The sequence below is a fragment of the Ictidomys tridecemlineatus genome, chromosome 9, assembly GCF_052094955.1.
Source record: "Ictidomys tridecemlineatus isolate mIctTri1 chromosome 9, mIctTri1.hap1, whole genome shotgun sequence".
Lineage (NCBI taxonomy): Eukaryota > Metazoa > Chordata > Mammalia > Rodentia > Sciuridae > Ictidomys > Ictidomys tridecemlineatus.
Window position 1 is genome coordinate 128,801,895 of NC_135485.1, and position 15,727 is coordinate 128,817,621.

The 15,727-nt window shown below is 37.7% G+C and overlaps 1 protein-coding gene across 2 annotated transcripts in view; it reads right to left on the minus strand.

Moving 5' to 3' along the window:
* Positions 1 to 1,210: 1,210 nt before the first annotated feature.
* Smad1 (SMAD family member 1) overlaps positions 1,211 to 15,727 on the minus strand; it is a 75,660-nt gene continuing 61,143 nt past the window's right edge. For both annotated transcript variants that reach the window (XM_078022070.1, XM_021727892.3), the window contains exons 4-7: positions 15,518 to 15,634; positions 11,880 to 12,101; positions 6,174 to 6,430; positions 1,211 to 2,572 (exon numbers count right to left, since the gene is read on the minus strand). In XM_078022070.1, coding sequence (XP_077878196.1) covers positions 2,429 to 2,572; positions 6,174 to 6,430; positions 11,880 to 12,101; positions 15,518 to 15,634 — 740 coding nt within the window. In that variant the 3' untranslated portion in view covers positions 1,211 to 2,428. The remainder of the gene's footprint in view (positions 2,573 to 6,173; positions 6,431 to 11,879; positions 12,102 to 15,517; positions 15,635 to 15,727) is intronic.

Here is a 15,727-nt window from a genome sequence, read left to right on the forward strand (position 1 = left end):
ATTTTACAGACAAGAAAACAGGGGCAGAAAGAAACTTGCTGGATATCAAATTCTATTAAATAACAGAGTGAGGCTGTAGTTCTAAGGCCTTCCATTTTTTTTTTTTTTTTTTTAAATTTCGGTGCCAGGGATTGAAACCAGTGGTGCTCTATTGCTGAGCTACATCCCCAGTCCTTTTTAAGTTTTGAAACAGGATCTCATTAAGTTGCCCAGGCTGGCCTTGAACTTTTGATCCTCCTGCCTCAGCCTCTCAAGATGCTGGAATTACAGGTGTGTGCCACCATGCCCGGCTTGGCAGTTATATTCCTAAGATATTTTCATACATATTTTTATCTGAATGATCCTCAATTTTGTGATAAGAACATAACTACATGATCTCTGCTTAACAAATGAGAAACCAGGTTCACAGAAGTTGGATCAGCAAAGATGGGCATGAATTTGGTATAACATGTATCTTCTAGCCAGGGCTTCCTCTGCTTGTACTCTGGTGATTTGGCAGACAACAATAAGAAGTGGGCATTTTTTCTTGATCATAGTGTGGGGATATTGCATTCTGGTGGTGGGGAGGGGGGCAGCATTTTTTTTTTTCTTTTAAGCTGGGTTTAAAATGGGAAGAGAAAGAATCTTAAAATTTTAGGTCTGGTACACCTCCAGGAAAGAAAGAAAATGTGAAGGAGAAAGAGTGGCATCTATTTGGTCAGGAAAGTATGTAAAAGTCCTCAAAATTTGGGTCCCTTATGGACAAAATCATTCTCTTTTTTTTCCCCTTTGGGAGGGGTTTGGAATCATACCAAAACCCAAGAGAACTGCAAAAGCAATTTCTCTTGTTGCGCTGAGTTCTCAGAACCACCCACTGCCCCCCAATAATACCCTCCAGTCACCCTTAGTTTCATCTGAGTTGGAAACTGGTTCTTTCAGGTGCCTGAACGACACCAACCAATAATTGTTGCTGCTGTATTTCTGCACATTGAAGGATGTGTACATTCAGATTCTGCTAGGTTTTTCTCACACTTTTTAGTTCTACCTGTCCTTCCTTTTCTGACTTAAAGGGACCTTGCTCTCTACCTGATTCCTCTTTATTAGTTATTTAGTTCACCTGTTTTATTTGGCAGAGAATATCTGAGGGAAAAAAAAAACTTTCAAAAGAAAAGCAAATCTTACCCTAAAATCTAATATGTAAAGAATGAAATTCACCAATTTTTAACCAAAGTAAGCAATAATGACAGGTTTATTTAAAATTTCCAGTAGAGAAAACCCACTAGTTTTGGAATAAAAGTACTCAATGTACGAGAGCATAAGTGAATATAAAAGATAACAGAAGAAAATAAAACCAAACATAGTACAAAAAAATTTAAAAAGTTGGAAATGGATTTAAACAGGGATGTTCTTTAAATCCTCCAAATATTTAACAGTTACTAGGTTTGGCAAATAATTCATTTGAAAATTAAAGCCTGTTTCTGTACTGTAAACTCCATAAAAACTGCTCAATAAATTCAAGCACTCCATACAATTGGTATTGAAATACATAGGCAGTCGATCTCAGAATAGCAGGAATTATTCATTTGCTCTCACAGTTATATGAATTAACCAGCTGCATAACTGCTTTTTTGGGGAAAGGATGGAGAGAAGAAAGAAAGAAAAAAAAAAAAGAAGATAAAAATCTCTAAAAAATTGAAACACAGCAAAATTCAGGCATCAGTTCGTTTCTTTAAGGCGACAAACTGAATTTTTACAGTATATTCTACATTTGCAATTGTCATTTCCCCCCTCCCCCCACCCCCTCAAATACTCCTAAATTCACTAGTCTAATCAATTCTTAACTTTCAAATATTCTGTACATACATATTTAGCAAAGAGCATATGCCTAACATTATTCTGACAGCAGTATGGTCAGCATACAATTTTAGAAAGATTACTATGTATATCATAAAGATTAATCTTTACTTAAAAACAAACAAAACCATTACTAAACAAATAGTTTTAAAAATTATGAAAACCCATGAAAAGAAGATTCAACATGGGCTCTAAACCTGATAAAAACACACTTCAGAAAGACTAACCATTAATGCTAAACTTCTGCCAAACGATGACCCTAAAGTGCCAAACACAAAAGAATCTCTTAGGACCATTTTTTCTAATAGATAATTTGTCCCTGGCTTGGCCATCTCTTCTTTAACTATACACAGAGTCCTGCTAAAAGTCTGCATTTTAGTTGATTTTACAAGAGAATGTTACAATGTAAACTAGACAGGTTCTTGATATCAATAGTATGTTACCAAGGGTTTTCAAATTTCTGAATCCAACAGTTGGTCACAGAGGTCAAGTATTATCAAGGCTCCTTTGTCAGCTCTCCATTGGGTCTGACTCATCCATCCTTCAAGTACATGCAAGGCTCAATAGTTTTCAAGAGGCAGAAGCCTGAGGCCGTTTAAGACACTGATGAAATAGGATTATGAGGTGAACCCATTTGGGTGAGAACTTTATCCAGCCACTGGAGGGGACCGTGCAGATGTATCTCAATCCAGCAGGGGGTGCTAGTAACATCCTGGCGGTGGTATTCTGCTCCCCAGCCCTGGAAAAAACAAAGCAGGGGTCATTTAACTTGTTTAATGCAGGGTTCAACTTATTAAGTAAAAGGAGTTCACCTAATCAGGGACTCTGACTGAAGCGACAGACAGTTCCCAGAAGAGTATGCACATACACGCCATCTGGCAGGCAACCTGCGGGAAATGGTGCTGGCCACTGGAGGACTCCAGGGTAAAGAATTACTGGTCTTGGGGCTGGGGCTGGGGCTGGAGCTGGGGCTCAGTGGTAGAGCACTTGCCTAGCAGTGAGGCACTGGTTTTGATTCCCAGCATCACATATAAATAAATAAAATAAGGGTCCACTGACAACTAAAAAATATTAAAAAACAAAACAAAACAAGAATTATTGGCCCTGGGGAATGAAAGTTTTAAAAGACACACATTTTTTAACTTTCATATTCATTTCCCATTCCCTTCTGAATAGTAAGGTAATAGCTATTATTAAATTCTCATTTTATCATCAATAAAATAAGGAAAAGGCTTCTTTGGACATTGATACCCTCTCTTCCCTGTTGAGCCACCTAAGGTCTGCCTATCAACACGGACCTCTTGATCTTTTGCTCTCTAAGCAAAACTGGCAGGAGTGCATGGAAGTATCCCCAAAGTTACCTAGCCACTGCCTGAAGTCAGCATTTAATTATTCATTTGTATAAGAAGGCAGCTTGGCAGACATCTTCAAAATTACTGAATCAGGACCCTAAAGTTCCATAGAAGATAAAGAGCAGAGTAATACTGCCACTTCAGAGCTCAAAGACTTGTTGGCAAGCGTGGACAGCAGAACATGAAGTTCTGGTTGATCCCTGTTCCCTGAGGTGTACCACAGAAGGCTGGCTACCTACTCTAGCAATTTCGAGAAGTACATCTGAGTGTGAAGACCTTCAGGAGACAGTGGTGACATGTGAACTCTACCTGCACATAGTACGCAGACACATGAACTTGAACCTCCATTAATATATTGCTAAATGGAATGTGTCGGTTTTCCTCCATCAGACAGCAGGTTCTGAGAAGGCAGGGACAACGTCCAGCACAGTCACTGGCACAGAGCAGAAGCTCTATACACACTTGTTCAGCTGAACAGATCGGGATTTTTCATCTATGGGGGAGTTTAAGATGCAAATAATTTATGAAATATATGCTTTATATTAGCATCCTAAAACGGCAAGCTTAAAAATGGTGCAAGATTGGTTATTAATGTTGGTTATATTAATGTTCCTTAGCATTTCTCCAAGATGCTGAGTGGCAGAGGGTGAAGTGTCCAGTCATTGTGATAATGAAGAACAATGCTGTAAAAACAATCTGCAATGTTTTTGTTGCTAATATATGGGAATCCCTTACGATGTCAGCAAGAGTTTTTACTAAGATTCGTTTATCCTCAGCTCTCTAAACTCAGCTTTCCAGCTATGTCCACTACACGGTGTCAGCCCCTTCATGCTAGTGCACATCGTATGTTGTATTAATTACATGTGTGAGACCACAAGCATCCTGAAGCTAGAGACTGTAGGTTGTTTTCATCTTTGTATTCCTTCTCTGGAATACTGCTAAGACTCTGGCTGAAAGAATGAAATCTATTAGTGTAAAAGTACATTATTGAAACTATAAAAGTGCAGTCACGGATATACACACAGCAATAATAATGTCTATTTTATTCTGTTGTCCTTCCTTTCCCCCCTTCCCCTCCCCTCCCCTCCCGTGACTGCATGACCAATGTGATTCTGCAACCTGTACACTCAGAAAAATGAGAAATTATATCCCATCTGATTCAAATGTATGATATGTCAAGATCATTGTACTATCATGTGTAACTAATTAAAACAAAAAAATTTAAAAAAATAAAATGTAAAAGTTTATTCATGCTAAAAAAAAGAAACTATAAAAGTGAAATAGTTAAAATTGATTGGGTAATTAATATGAAATGAATCACAAGAGGCAACTAATTGGAGTATTAGAGCCATAAATTCTTCCAGAGTGGCCTTCAATAATAATAAACTCACAAGGGATCACAGAATAATTACCGCAGTCCCAGCTCCATCCACCCCCATTTTACAGATGAGGAACATGAAGCCCTCAGAGGAGTCCCTGCACCTTAGTCACACAGTTAAAATAGCAACTAGAGGCCAGGTGAGGTGGCACACACCTGTGAGCCGGGCAACTTGGGAGCCTGAGGTAGGAGGATCACAAGTTTAGGGCCAGTCTTGATAACTTAGCAAGACCCTGTCCAAAATTAAAACAAAAAAGGCAAAGACAGCTAGAAGAAGAAGAACCTGTATCTCTTCAGGCTGTTCTTTCCTCCAAACCAATAAAAAGAAACAAACAAAAAAATGCTTTAGGCAAGTCATGTCCTTATTTTAAAAATCACCTGAGTCAAAATGCTAAGTCAAAAATTAAATAGTGAATTAAAAATGAATGAAAATGGTCTTTGTAGTCTCATATGTACATGGACAATAGGTCAAACTCTGAAAGGGGCAAAACAAAACAAAACAAAACCCTCTTTTAATATTCAAGAGGTACCAGGCTCCGTTGCAAAGAACCACTGAACTACATTTTGAGAAAAGAAGCAGTAAGAAAACATACCAAAAATCTGCTAAGAAACTCAAAAAAGGAAAAAATGATATTTGGGAAAAGAAACATTTGATCTAAAGAATGATGAACAAAATAAGGTTCCCAAATTATCCTCAGTAATAAATACATTACAAAACCGGTTTGATAACTAGCTAAGTGAGCTTCTAAAGAAACGACATAGAGGGTGACGGCCTCACCCAAGTCTGTAATTAGTTTTGTTTCTCAGAGTGACACAGGATGAAAATTTATCTTTGAGAAATCAGAGACAAGTCAGTCAGTTTCTAGAATAAGTCACTGACTCATTAAATATAATCAGATATTCAAATTTTTTTTTTTTTACATTTCAATGGCATCTTAGAAACTTTCATTTCTCAGAGGCACAAGATGAGGCAGCACAGAGTGACCAGTTAGTACAAGCATGTCTTTAACCTTCTCTTCAAACATACAATACACACCTAATGCACTTAAAGCCAATAAGGTATCTATCTTGGAGCAAGGGCCTTAATAAATTTTGAACTATATGAAAAGTACAAGATGTACTAGAACCACTAAAACAACAACAACAAAAAAACCCTGACCAGTCAAAAATAATTTCCAGGGCTGAGGATATGGCTCAGTTGGTAGAGTGCTTGCCTTGCATGCACAAGGTCCTGGGTTCAATCCCCAACATCAAAAAAAAAAGAAAAAAGAAAAAAGAAAAATCCAGTGTGATGAATTTTTATTTTTACAAAAAGATCACGCACTTATCATTGAACCAAAAGTAACAAGTGTTACTATCATAAAAGTAGCTAAAATAGCTAAATTTGTATAAGGAACAGGCTACTGAAGGCTACTGCAATTGACATTTAACACAAGCGCTCCTATGTCCCAATATTTTCTTAGAAATTCACATGCTGGTTAAGGTTTAAAAATCCCTAGATAGCAAGTCTGCTATGACTGAAATGTATCAAGAGGATGTAGACTGATACACTTTAACAAGGCACAGCAAAATGTATTAAGCCCAGCCTAGAGCAATCGGGTCTCACTCACCTTCACAAAGCTCATGCGTATAGTACACATTTTTGTGAGCTCGTAGACGGTCTCGAAACCATGGTTCACAGACTGTGCCAACAACTGAGCAAATTCTTGGTTGTTAAAAATTTTCAAGCTACACCCACTAGGGATCTTGCAAACAGTAGTGGGATGAAATCCATGGTGGTAGTTGCAGTTCCGACTTTGCACGAAGATGCTACTGTCACTGAGGCATTCGGCATACACCTCCCCTCCAACATAGTAAAGATGCACTCCTGTGGGAAGACAACCATTCAGTTACTGCCATCGTTTTACAGCTAAAGGCACTTGTGCAACCTCAACATAAAAATATACATTTATACGATTTCAACTTTGGCAACATAGGCAGATATTCTCTAAGTCCTGCACAACTGACAGACTCTTAGTTAAAAAAATATCCACATGTGAATACAACATCCTTACATCAAGAAACACATCCAGGAGGTTTCTAGGGAATAACAGAACAAGTCTTGAAAATAATAACAAAGTATAAAAATTTCATGTTTATATTTTGGTACTGGGGATTGAACCCAAGAGTGCTTTATCACTGAGACACATCCTCAGCCCTTTTTGAGACAGATCTCACTAAATGACATTGGGCCTTGTTAAGCTGCTGGAGCCAGCCTTGAACTTGTGATCTTTGTGTCCCAGCCTCCCAAGTCACTGGGATATAGGCATGTGCCACTGTGCATAGTTCATTTTTGATAAGTAATTAATGCCTTATTTGGCCATGGCTAAACATGTATTCTCACTCTAAAAATATTGTACGATAAAACTTGGGCTTTGTTGTGGTATCTTCTATGCATTCATAATGTGTCTCTTGGATTTATTCTGCAGCAGAGAAGGGGGACCAAGAAAAGTAGAACTAGAAAACTAGAGGTAGAATAAGCTTTGCTGAGAACTGAGATACAAGGTCTAGTAAAACAAATTTTTAAACTAAAAAATGTCATATTATATGAAACAATAGCTCACTAACCTACCACCTGCTGCAAACTTCTTCCTGTGAGACCGACCCAGAGTTCTAGAAGTGTAGAAAATCGATACTGGTCAGTCTTTAAAAGAAGGAAAAAGGGGAAAGGGCCCCTTTGACAAAGTCCCATGCCATTAAGGGAGATTACACAGGCCACCCAGCAGTCACAGCCCGTATGGCTTTAAATGATCCATCTTACAGGTAGCTGCATGGCTTAATCACTGCTAATGTGGCTGTCCCATCTGAAATATGAAGTGTTGTGTTTACATGTGCACCCAAGGCAGAAGACTTCTCTAACAATTAAATAGCTGCTGAGGCAGAAACCCATCTTTCACCTGATACAGTAAAAACTTCTTCACAGAAAGACTTTCATCCCTGATGGAAAAATGATAAATTTAACCATATAAAATTTAAAAAGTAAACAAAAAATATAAAGAAGCAAAAAATGTCACTCCATTAGCAACACAGAGGAAATAATTGTTAATAGTCTGAAACACCATATTCAGTTTAGGGCCTCATTAAGCTTTCTTTGTAAACATTTAAAATACCTGCATGACTGTATGGATCTAACCATTTGTTTTACAGTTCTCCCATTAGCAGATCATTGTGTTGATGCCGATTTTCTGCTGTTATAACAATGCCATGATCAATGTCTCTGGACAATTTTTAATAATATCCTTAGGAGAGATTCCTGGAAGTTAAAGCACTAGATCGAAGGCTTTGACTCACTTTGCCAAATGACTTCCAGAATGCCTGGATCAATTGACACCCTCACCAGTAGTGTGTAAGTGCCTTCCTCATTTGACCCAGGCAGAACTGAATATGAGCTTAAACAAAAGCAAAATTTTTCTAATGTATAGCTGAAAAATAACATAGCTGTTTTCATCTGTGTGTAAGGCTGGATACGCTCTCCAAGTCCATTCGCCATCTGGGTTTCTACCCTGAACTCAACTGTTCGTGTTCCTCCCTTATCCTACTGTGGTTCTGGCTTTCTGATTATTTTTTTATGAGCTGTGCATATAGAGATAGAATGTAAATAATTTACTTATTATTTCCTTGTTCTTTGTCTTTTAATTTGGTTCATGATATATTTTTTAACCTAAAGAAGTTTGAAATCCTTTTAAGTCTTTTTGTTACTTTTTTATGCTTAGAATTTTTTTTTTTACATCTCTGATCAAATATATTTTACTCTAGCTTTTTAATTGTTTGCCTTTGAAAAAAATGTTCAAAAATCCATTCACTTATATGATATGAGGCCAGGATTCTCCCCACTTCACAACAGCCGACTGTGTTATTAAGGTCTATTAAATGACTCTCCTGATTTGCTATGCTTCTTAACAACTTAAATTTTTATGCAGTCTGAATTTATTCTCCTGTTTTTGATTTACTTGTTGTTTTGTAACATTTTATTAACCCCAATGTCAACAGTTTTTTTCTTTTCCATTAAATCTTTTAGATACTCTCATTTGTTTATTCATCCAGGTAATACTCAGAATACATTACTCAAATCTCAGAAAACATCACATTGTAGTTTAACTTGCTTTAAACAACAATTAAGTTAGAAAGAGCAAATATCCTAAAATGCTCTCACAATATTAAGCCTTCCCTTTAAGGAACAAAGACTGCCTATTAATTCAAATTTTATTTCTCTCTCAGTCCAGTTTTAGTAGCTTTATATAATCTTGCTACAGTTCAGATTATTTCCAAGAAATTTATGTTTTCTGTTGCTATAGGACTGGGACTTTCCCCTCTCTTATACTTTTAATGGGCTATTGCCAGATTAAGGGAGACTAACAACAACAACAAGATTCTCCAGGGCTTCCAGGTGAACAGTGCTCACCCACAGTGTGGGCACAGGTGAGGGAGAAGGCTAGTGTGCTTCTGGCAGGGCTGTGAATTAATATTAAGCTTTCTGATAAAATACATCAAGAGCTTTTGGCCTACCAGTTTCATTTCAAGAATGTATCTCACGAGTGTTATCTAAATCATTCTTATCATCTGCAAATCATGATAATCTTGGCTTAAGCTTCCATCATCTGAAATTGTGAGCACACTACTCAGAGGATCTGGAACAATTTTAAGAAATGGCATTCCCAGAATCCTTATTTTCTTCCTAATATTTTGAAAGGCAATTGTACACTGGCTTTTTACTACTTTGGGGGAATAGCCACCTTAGAATTTAATGAAAAGTAAGTCCTTCCATTCCAAATGCAGAATGTGTTTATACATAAATTACAGGGGTTTACAGACCATACAAAGTTATCTGTGTATGTTATGAACCTAATTTCTAGCATTTCATCATTAAATGTATTTAGTTTTTATTTTTTCCCCTTTTAATCATATTAAGGAAACACCTATCAATTCCTATTTAAGGACTGCTGGGTTTCACTGCCTCTAGAATGTTAAAACTTTGTCTCAAATGCTTTTCAAATACCCATTAAATAATCTATCTGGTCCACTATTTTAAATTTCACAGGTCGTTCTTTTTAAACATTTAACTCTGAAAATAATTTCAAATTTATAGAGAAGTCTGAAAAACATAACAAAGAGCAACCATACACCCATCACTCACACATCCCTTATGTATTCTGACATAGAGTTGCTTCAGATACAGGCAGATGGAGAGAAGACAGATATCTTCATATGTACATTAATGTCTTTCTCAACTATTGCATCACAGTCCTTTACTCTTAAGTACTTAAGTATGTATTTCCCAGGCAAGACGGTTCCACACAGTCCTCAGCAAAGTCAGTGAATTTAACATTGATATGAAACTTTAATCTACCATTCTTATTCCAGAATTGTTCTCTCAATAATATCATTTATAATAGTTTTCCCCCTGTCCAGTACAGGATCCACTGTCATATATTATATATAGCTTGTCATGTCTCTTTTTTAAAAAAAACTATTTTTTTTAGAAGTTGATGGGCCTTTATTTTGTTCATTTATTTATATGCAGTGCTGAGAATCGAACCCAGTGCCTCACCCATGCTAGGTAAGTGTTCTACCACTGAACCACGCATGACCCCAGCTCCTTAACGTCTTTTAATCTGGAACACTTCTAGCTTTTCTTGGTTTTTTTTTTTTTTTGGACAAATATTTTGGGAGAATAAAGTCACTCTTTACTCTCTTAAATACAGAATGCTCATCATTTTGGGTTTGCCTGATGTTTCCACAGGATGGGGCTCGGGTTTGCATTATCAGCTGGAATCCTGCATGGGCGATCCTATATCCTTATCAGGGTATCACATCTGGAGGTATATGGATTCGCTGTCTTTACTGCTGATGACAATGTTGATCCCCCAGTCAAGATGGGGGATCAATTATGTAATTATAAAAACAAATTACACAGTTTCTGTACTTTGTAATTACTGCCTTCTAGTGTCCTTTGTGACTAATAGGTAGTTTGTGGGGATATACCTGAAGACCATGCAAATATCCTGATTCTCATAAAAAATTCTCTTTGTATTTAGTATTCATCAAGGAGCTTTGATCCTTACTAGGATGCTTGCAAACTGCTGTTTCTCCAACTCTAGCTCGTTCTATACCAATCAGTCTTCCTAATTCACTAGTTCATTTATTTATTGTTGACAAGGACATATGTTAGTGTTCTTGAGAGGTTTAAAATTAATTAATGTATCTAATTATATTTGCCCCCAGGTACCTATAGAATCTAAATTCACAGATTGAAAAATATTCTTTAAAAAACTGCATCTGTACTGAACATGTACAGACTTTCCTTTCCTGTCATGATTTCCTGAGCAACACAGCATAACAGCTACTTAAACAGCATTATATTGCATTTGGTTTAAAGTATTTAGGAGGATTGCACAGGTTACAAACACTAGCACACCAACCTTTACAAGAAAACTGAGTACCCAAGGGTTTTAGTACCCTCGAGGATTCTGAACAAGATATACCAAGGGACAACTATGTTTTGTGCTCACACTGGGAATTGTGGAAGCCCCTTCGAGTTGGCTCCTGTGACACGCCCCTTAAGCATTCTTTACTTTCTGACATAATGAGATGCTGGCTGTTTTTCCAAGGAGCCCCAGTTCCTCTTGGTGGGAAATGGCAACAGAGGTTGCAGTCGGGGCTAGAGATGCACTTGTTGCTACTGGATGTCTCTGTTTCTTGGCCCTCCCGGCACACACATCAGAAACCACATGCATGTACAGACACACGTACATAGATTTCCATACACACGAGAACAAACACAAGTATGCACGTCTAAGTACATATTATTAAAGTCATGATTACACACTGATGCCTCCATCTACCTCACAATTAATCTCTTGCCCTCCTTCATGTTTGTGTGTCCCTTACTCCACAGTGAAAACCAAGCTCCCCAAATAGCCACACACTCATTCTCTTAACCTTATCATATATCTAAAAGTTTCAGAACTATTTTACTCATATCACCACTAAATAATTGAGTCTATTAAAAAGATTTTATTCTATAGCAAAAAAAGATAGAGCAGTGCCCTAAAATAGCAAATCATGATTCTGGCTAATTCACATTAATAAAATGGCAGTCAGGAGACCACATAGTGTTTAAATGGAAGAACTTCTAGATAATACAAAATTTAAAAATACTTCAAACTGCAGCAACTGAACATGACCCTGTGTTTGCTACAGGAATGAATGACCAAGTCTCCTCTGGGAGAACAGCGATAGGAAAGATAAACATCTGAAGGGTTCAAGAGAAGACTCACCTTTTCCAATATGCCGCCTGGTGTTTTCAATAGTGGAATTCCGGTTAACATTGGAGAGCAGCCCAAGGCAGAAACGGTTCTTATTGTTGGAAGGATCAGTGAAACCATCCACCAACACACTTGTGGAGGAGGCATGGAACGCTTCACCCACTCGATTGTTGAGCTCATAGTAGACAATAGAGCACCAGTGTTTTGGTTCTTCATAAGCAACTGCCTGAACATCTGTAAAAAAGAAAAGGTTCCATCAACTGAAGTTTGGGCCTCGGGCTCTCAAAAACTGAAACTGCATCCAAAAAACTGGCTCAGGATCATGGAAGAGCAACTGCGGGTTATAGGTTTTCTCTGATGTCTAAAGCAGGTACTTCTTAGGAAGTGTGACATTCTCCTTTAAAAGGAAAACAATTTCCTACAATTACTATCAGAGAGCAAGCCCAGCGACAGCATCTGCTGAATACTAACAAAATGCTACTTGCTCTTTAATATGCAGAAATGGAAATCACCCTACCACAGCCCCTGGCTCCCCATCTAAAGAAGCCAAACAAGAGGCCAGTGAAAAAAACAAGTGGGAAAGAACAGCAGAGTTAGGCCAAGAGTGCCGCATACAAAGGGCTCACTTTTGGCAAAGCCTTTTCTACCTATGCTTTTTAAAGGAATGAAAATCAGTTTTTAATTATTGATAAGAAGTGACTTTATTTCGTATAAAGTTGCCAATGATGACCACAGCTCCAGTTTTGCTCCAGTTCTCCAACTCAGGAAGAAATCCTGCCAGCTGGCCATTCTTACACAATGAATCATATCTCTCTCATCCAGATTTCATGCTAACTTCCTTATATTTGCTTTAAGTCATGCAGAGCAGGTGTGTTTTGTCTCTCCATTCCCAGAATGGGCCAACAATGGAAATTACCCAACTTTACTGACAGGATGCAGCTTGTTAAGTCAAATCTCCTAAGACTAACAAGTCTCCCAACAGAACACACTTCTAAACACTTGCAACTAAAAGGTTTTAAAGATAAGTTCCTTCTGTAGTAAAACCTCTTGTACAACTGCTTTAGAGATTCCAGGAACACAAAACCATAGTATTTCCAGCCTACCAATAAATAATGATCTGAGGTTTATGAAGTCTTGGGTGTGCAATCATAAAAAATTGAAAGAAAATCCACATGAGAGGCATGGGCTATAACTGTTAAGGGAGAAGAACCTCTGTGTTCTTACTATCAGCCTCTACACATATTAAAATGCACTTTGTTTTTGACTTTGGTAAAGAAAACAAAGAAAATGATCACTAAAAAATCCCACACATTAGTTGCTTTATATACTTACATATTTCAGCTGAAAATATATACTATTTCCCTTGTTTTCTAAGCAACTCTGCCATGTCAATTTGCTTAAGCTCATGGAGCAAAATTTTAGTGATTTACAAGTGCCCAATCTTAAAGACGGCTCCAATGTCATTCATATAGGTCTTTTATCAGCTTCCAGGATTGTTCAAAATACTATTCAAGTAGACCAGACACTGATGCAATTCTTTTTCTATAAAAATGCCATGATAGGGCTGGGGCTGTAGCTCAGTGAAAGAGCACTTGCCTTACATACATGAGGCACTGGGTTCAATCCTTAGCACCACATAAACATAAATTAATAAAATACAGATATTGTGTCAATCTACAACTAAAAAAATATTTTAAAAAAATGCCAGAATATTTCGTGAGCCATACAATCTTTATTAGAACTATCCCACTCTGCCCTTGTGGAGCAAAGGCAGTCAGAGATAACAGGTAATGACTGGCACGGCTATGCTCCAATAAAGCATAGTTTACAAAAACAGGAGCAGATTCAATGGGATGTGGGCTCCAGTCTGCTGACCCCTGCTCTTGGGAAGTCACCAACAAGGACAATAAGAAAAAGACCCAACATCCCCTTCCTTATGAAAATATTAAATGATTGTAGACTTATTCCAATGGGGAAAAATTTAAAGTTATATTAACAGGAACATTCTTAAATCTGTGTCTATTTCCTGAAATCAACATGTTAGACTTAACCACAATGGGCACAGGGTCCACAGGGTCTTATCAGTGTGTACTACTCTGTCCGTTCTCTCCTTCTATCCTGTTCTCTAAATTCTAAAAACGTGTGCGAGAGGGATTATTTTTCAAATCAGAGTGTTTATTTGTTGACTTATATGTTTGATAGGATGTCCTAGAGATGATCAGGTAAAACACAGAATCAATAAAAAAAAGAAAGTGATTTTAAAAATTTAACTGCTTAGAAGTTGTATATCCCAATTTATTACATTGCACATCTAAGAAAGGTTCTTTGAGTTCGACTTTTTAAAAATAAATCTTACTCTTTAGAGCAGTTTTAGGTTCACAGAAAAATTGAGTACAAGGCCAATAGATTTTCAATATGTCCCCAACCCTATGCATAGCTTCCCATATTATCCATAACCCCTATTGAGGGGTATATTTGTAATAACCTATAAATCTACTATGACACATAATCATCACTCAACGTCCAGAGTTAACATTTATTTGGGGATGTATGTGGTATTGGAGATGGAACCCAGGACCTTGTGCAATCTAGACAAGTGCTCTATCTTAGCTACACCCTTATCTCTGGGTGTTGTTCATTCTGATGGTTTGGACAAATGCATAGCAACACATAGCTATCATCAGAGTATCATACAGATATCATCAAACTTTAAGTACTTAAAAATACCTGCAACGCTGGCGAAGTCTGAGACATCTATTTTAATTTAAAAAGAGTCAATAAGACATATCTAGCAATCAAGTTGCATTTTTAACTTCAATTTGCATAAATGTTACACAGATTGAACAATCTGTGCACGTGAGTGTATGGGTGTGCCAGTGAAACCCTTCCCGAGAGGCCACTGGCTGTGGCTTCTAACAGATGCTCAGGGTCCTATCACACTTAATTTACCTGTGCTCTGCTCTCTTAAGCCTACTCGCCACTGTCAACCTGCAGGAAGGATGGCACGATCCCCTCAGTCACTGCCATGAATAATACACAGCTTAAATTAAAGACCCACCCTTCACTAAGGAAGGAAAGAAACATTCAGTTCTGCTTAGAGTCCTTCAGGGTGAGAGGAGGAAAAAGGTGTGCCTCAGTGTCTTTCGGGTAATAAAGTTAGAAATAAATTCAGCAAGAAAGAAGCAAATGTTATTGGTTTTGGTTTCAGCGAGACATAAATAAGGTCTAGAAAACAGATGGAGTTTATGCATGTAGATTCTAACCACCAAAGAAACCTTTCAGAAGGCCAATTACGAGAACTTTCCGCTCTGAACATCACCTGTGGAGCTGGTGCTGTGCCCACTGGGGTTCAACTCCCCTCTGTCCACTTGAAAGCATTTCTTTCATCACCAGCTCTAAACGATGCAGTACTGGAGATAAAAAGATGACTGCACAACCACACTCGGGCCTCTGTTAATCAAAAATTCAGTGTTTGCTCTTTAAATAAGAGACATATGTGTTGTCTGCAGAATTCTGTCCACCGAGCTTCTCTTCCTGTGCCTTGCCTTTCTCTAGCAGCTATCTTTTTTTAAAGATTAATAAACTTTGTGAGAGAAAGCAACATACTAACTTTGGATTGTAAAAGGGGAGTAACCAGCAACTCATTTTACCTCCTCTGTTGATCTCTGAGGGCAGGGAAGGCGCCATCATATTTGTGTCCATTGGTTGAGAGCCATCCTGGGTCATGGGGTCCTCGGGAGGCAAGTAGGCAGGTGGGGGAGTATCAGCTACAAAGTTTCAAAAAGATCAACATGCTTAAAACACGCTTAAACACGTATTCTCGAAAATGCTTAAAACACATATTCTCTTCTCTGCTAAGA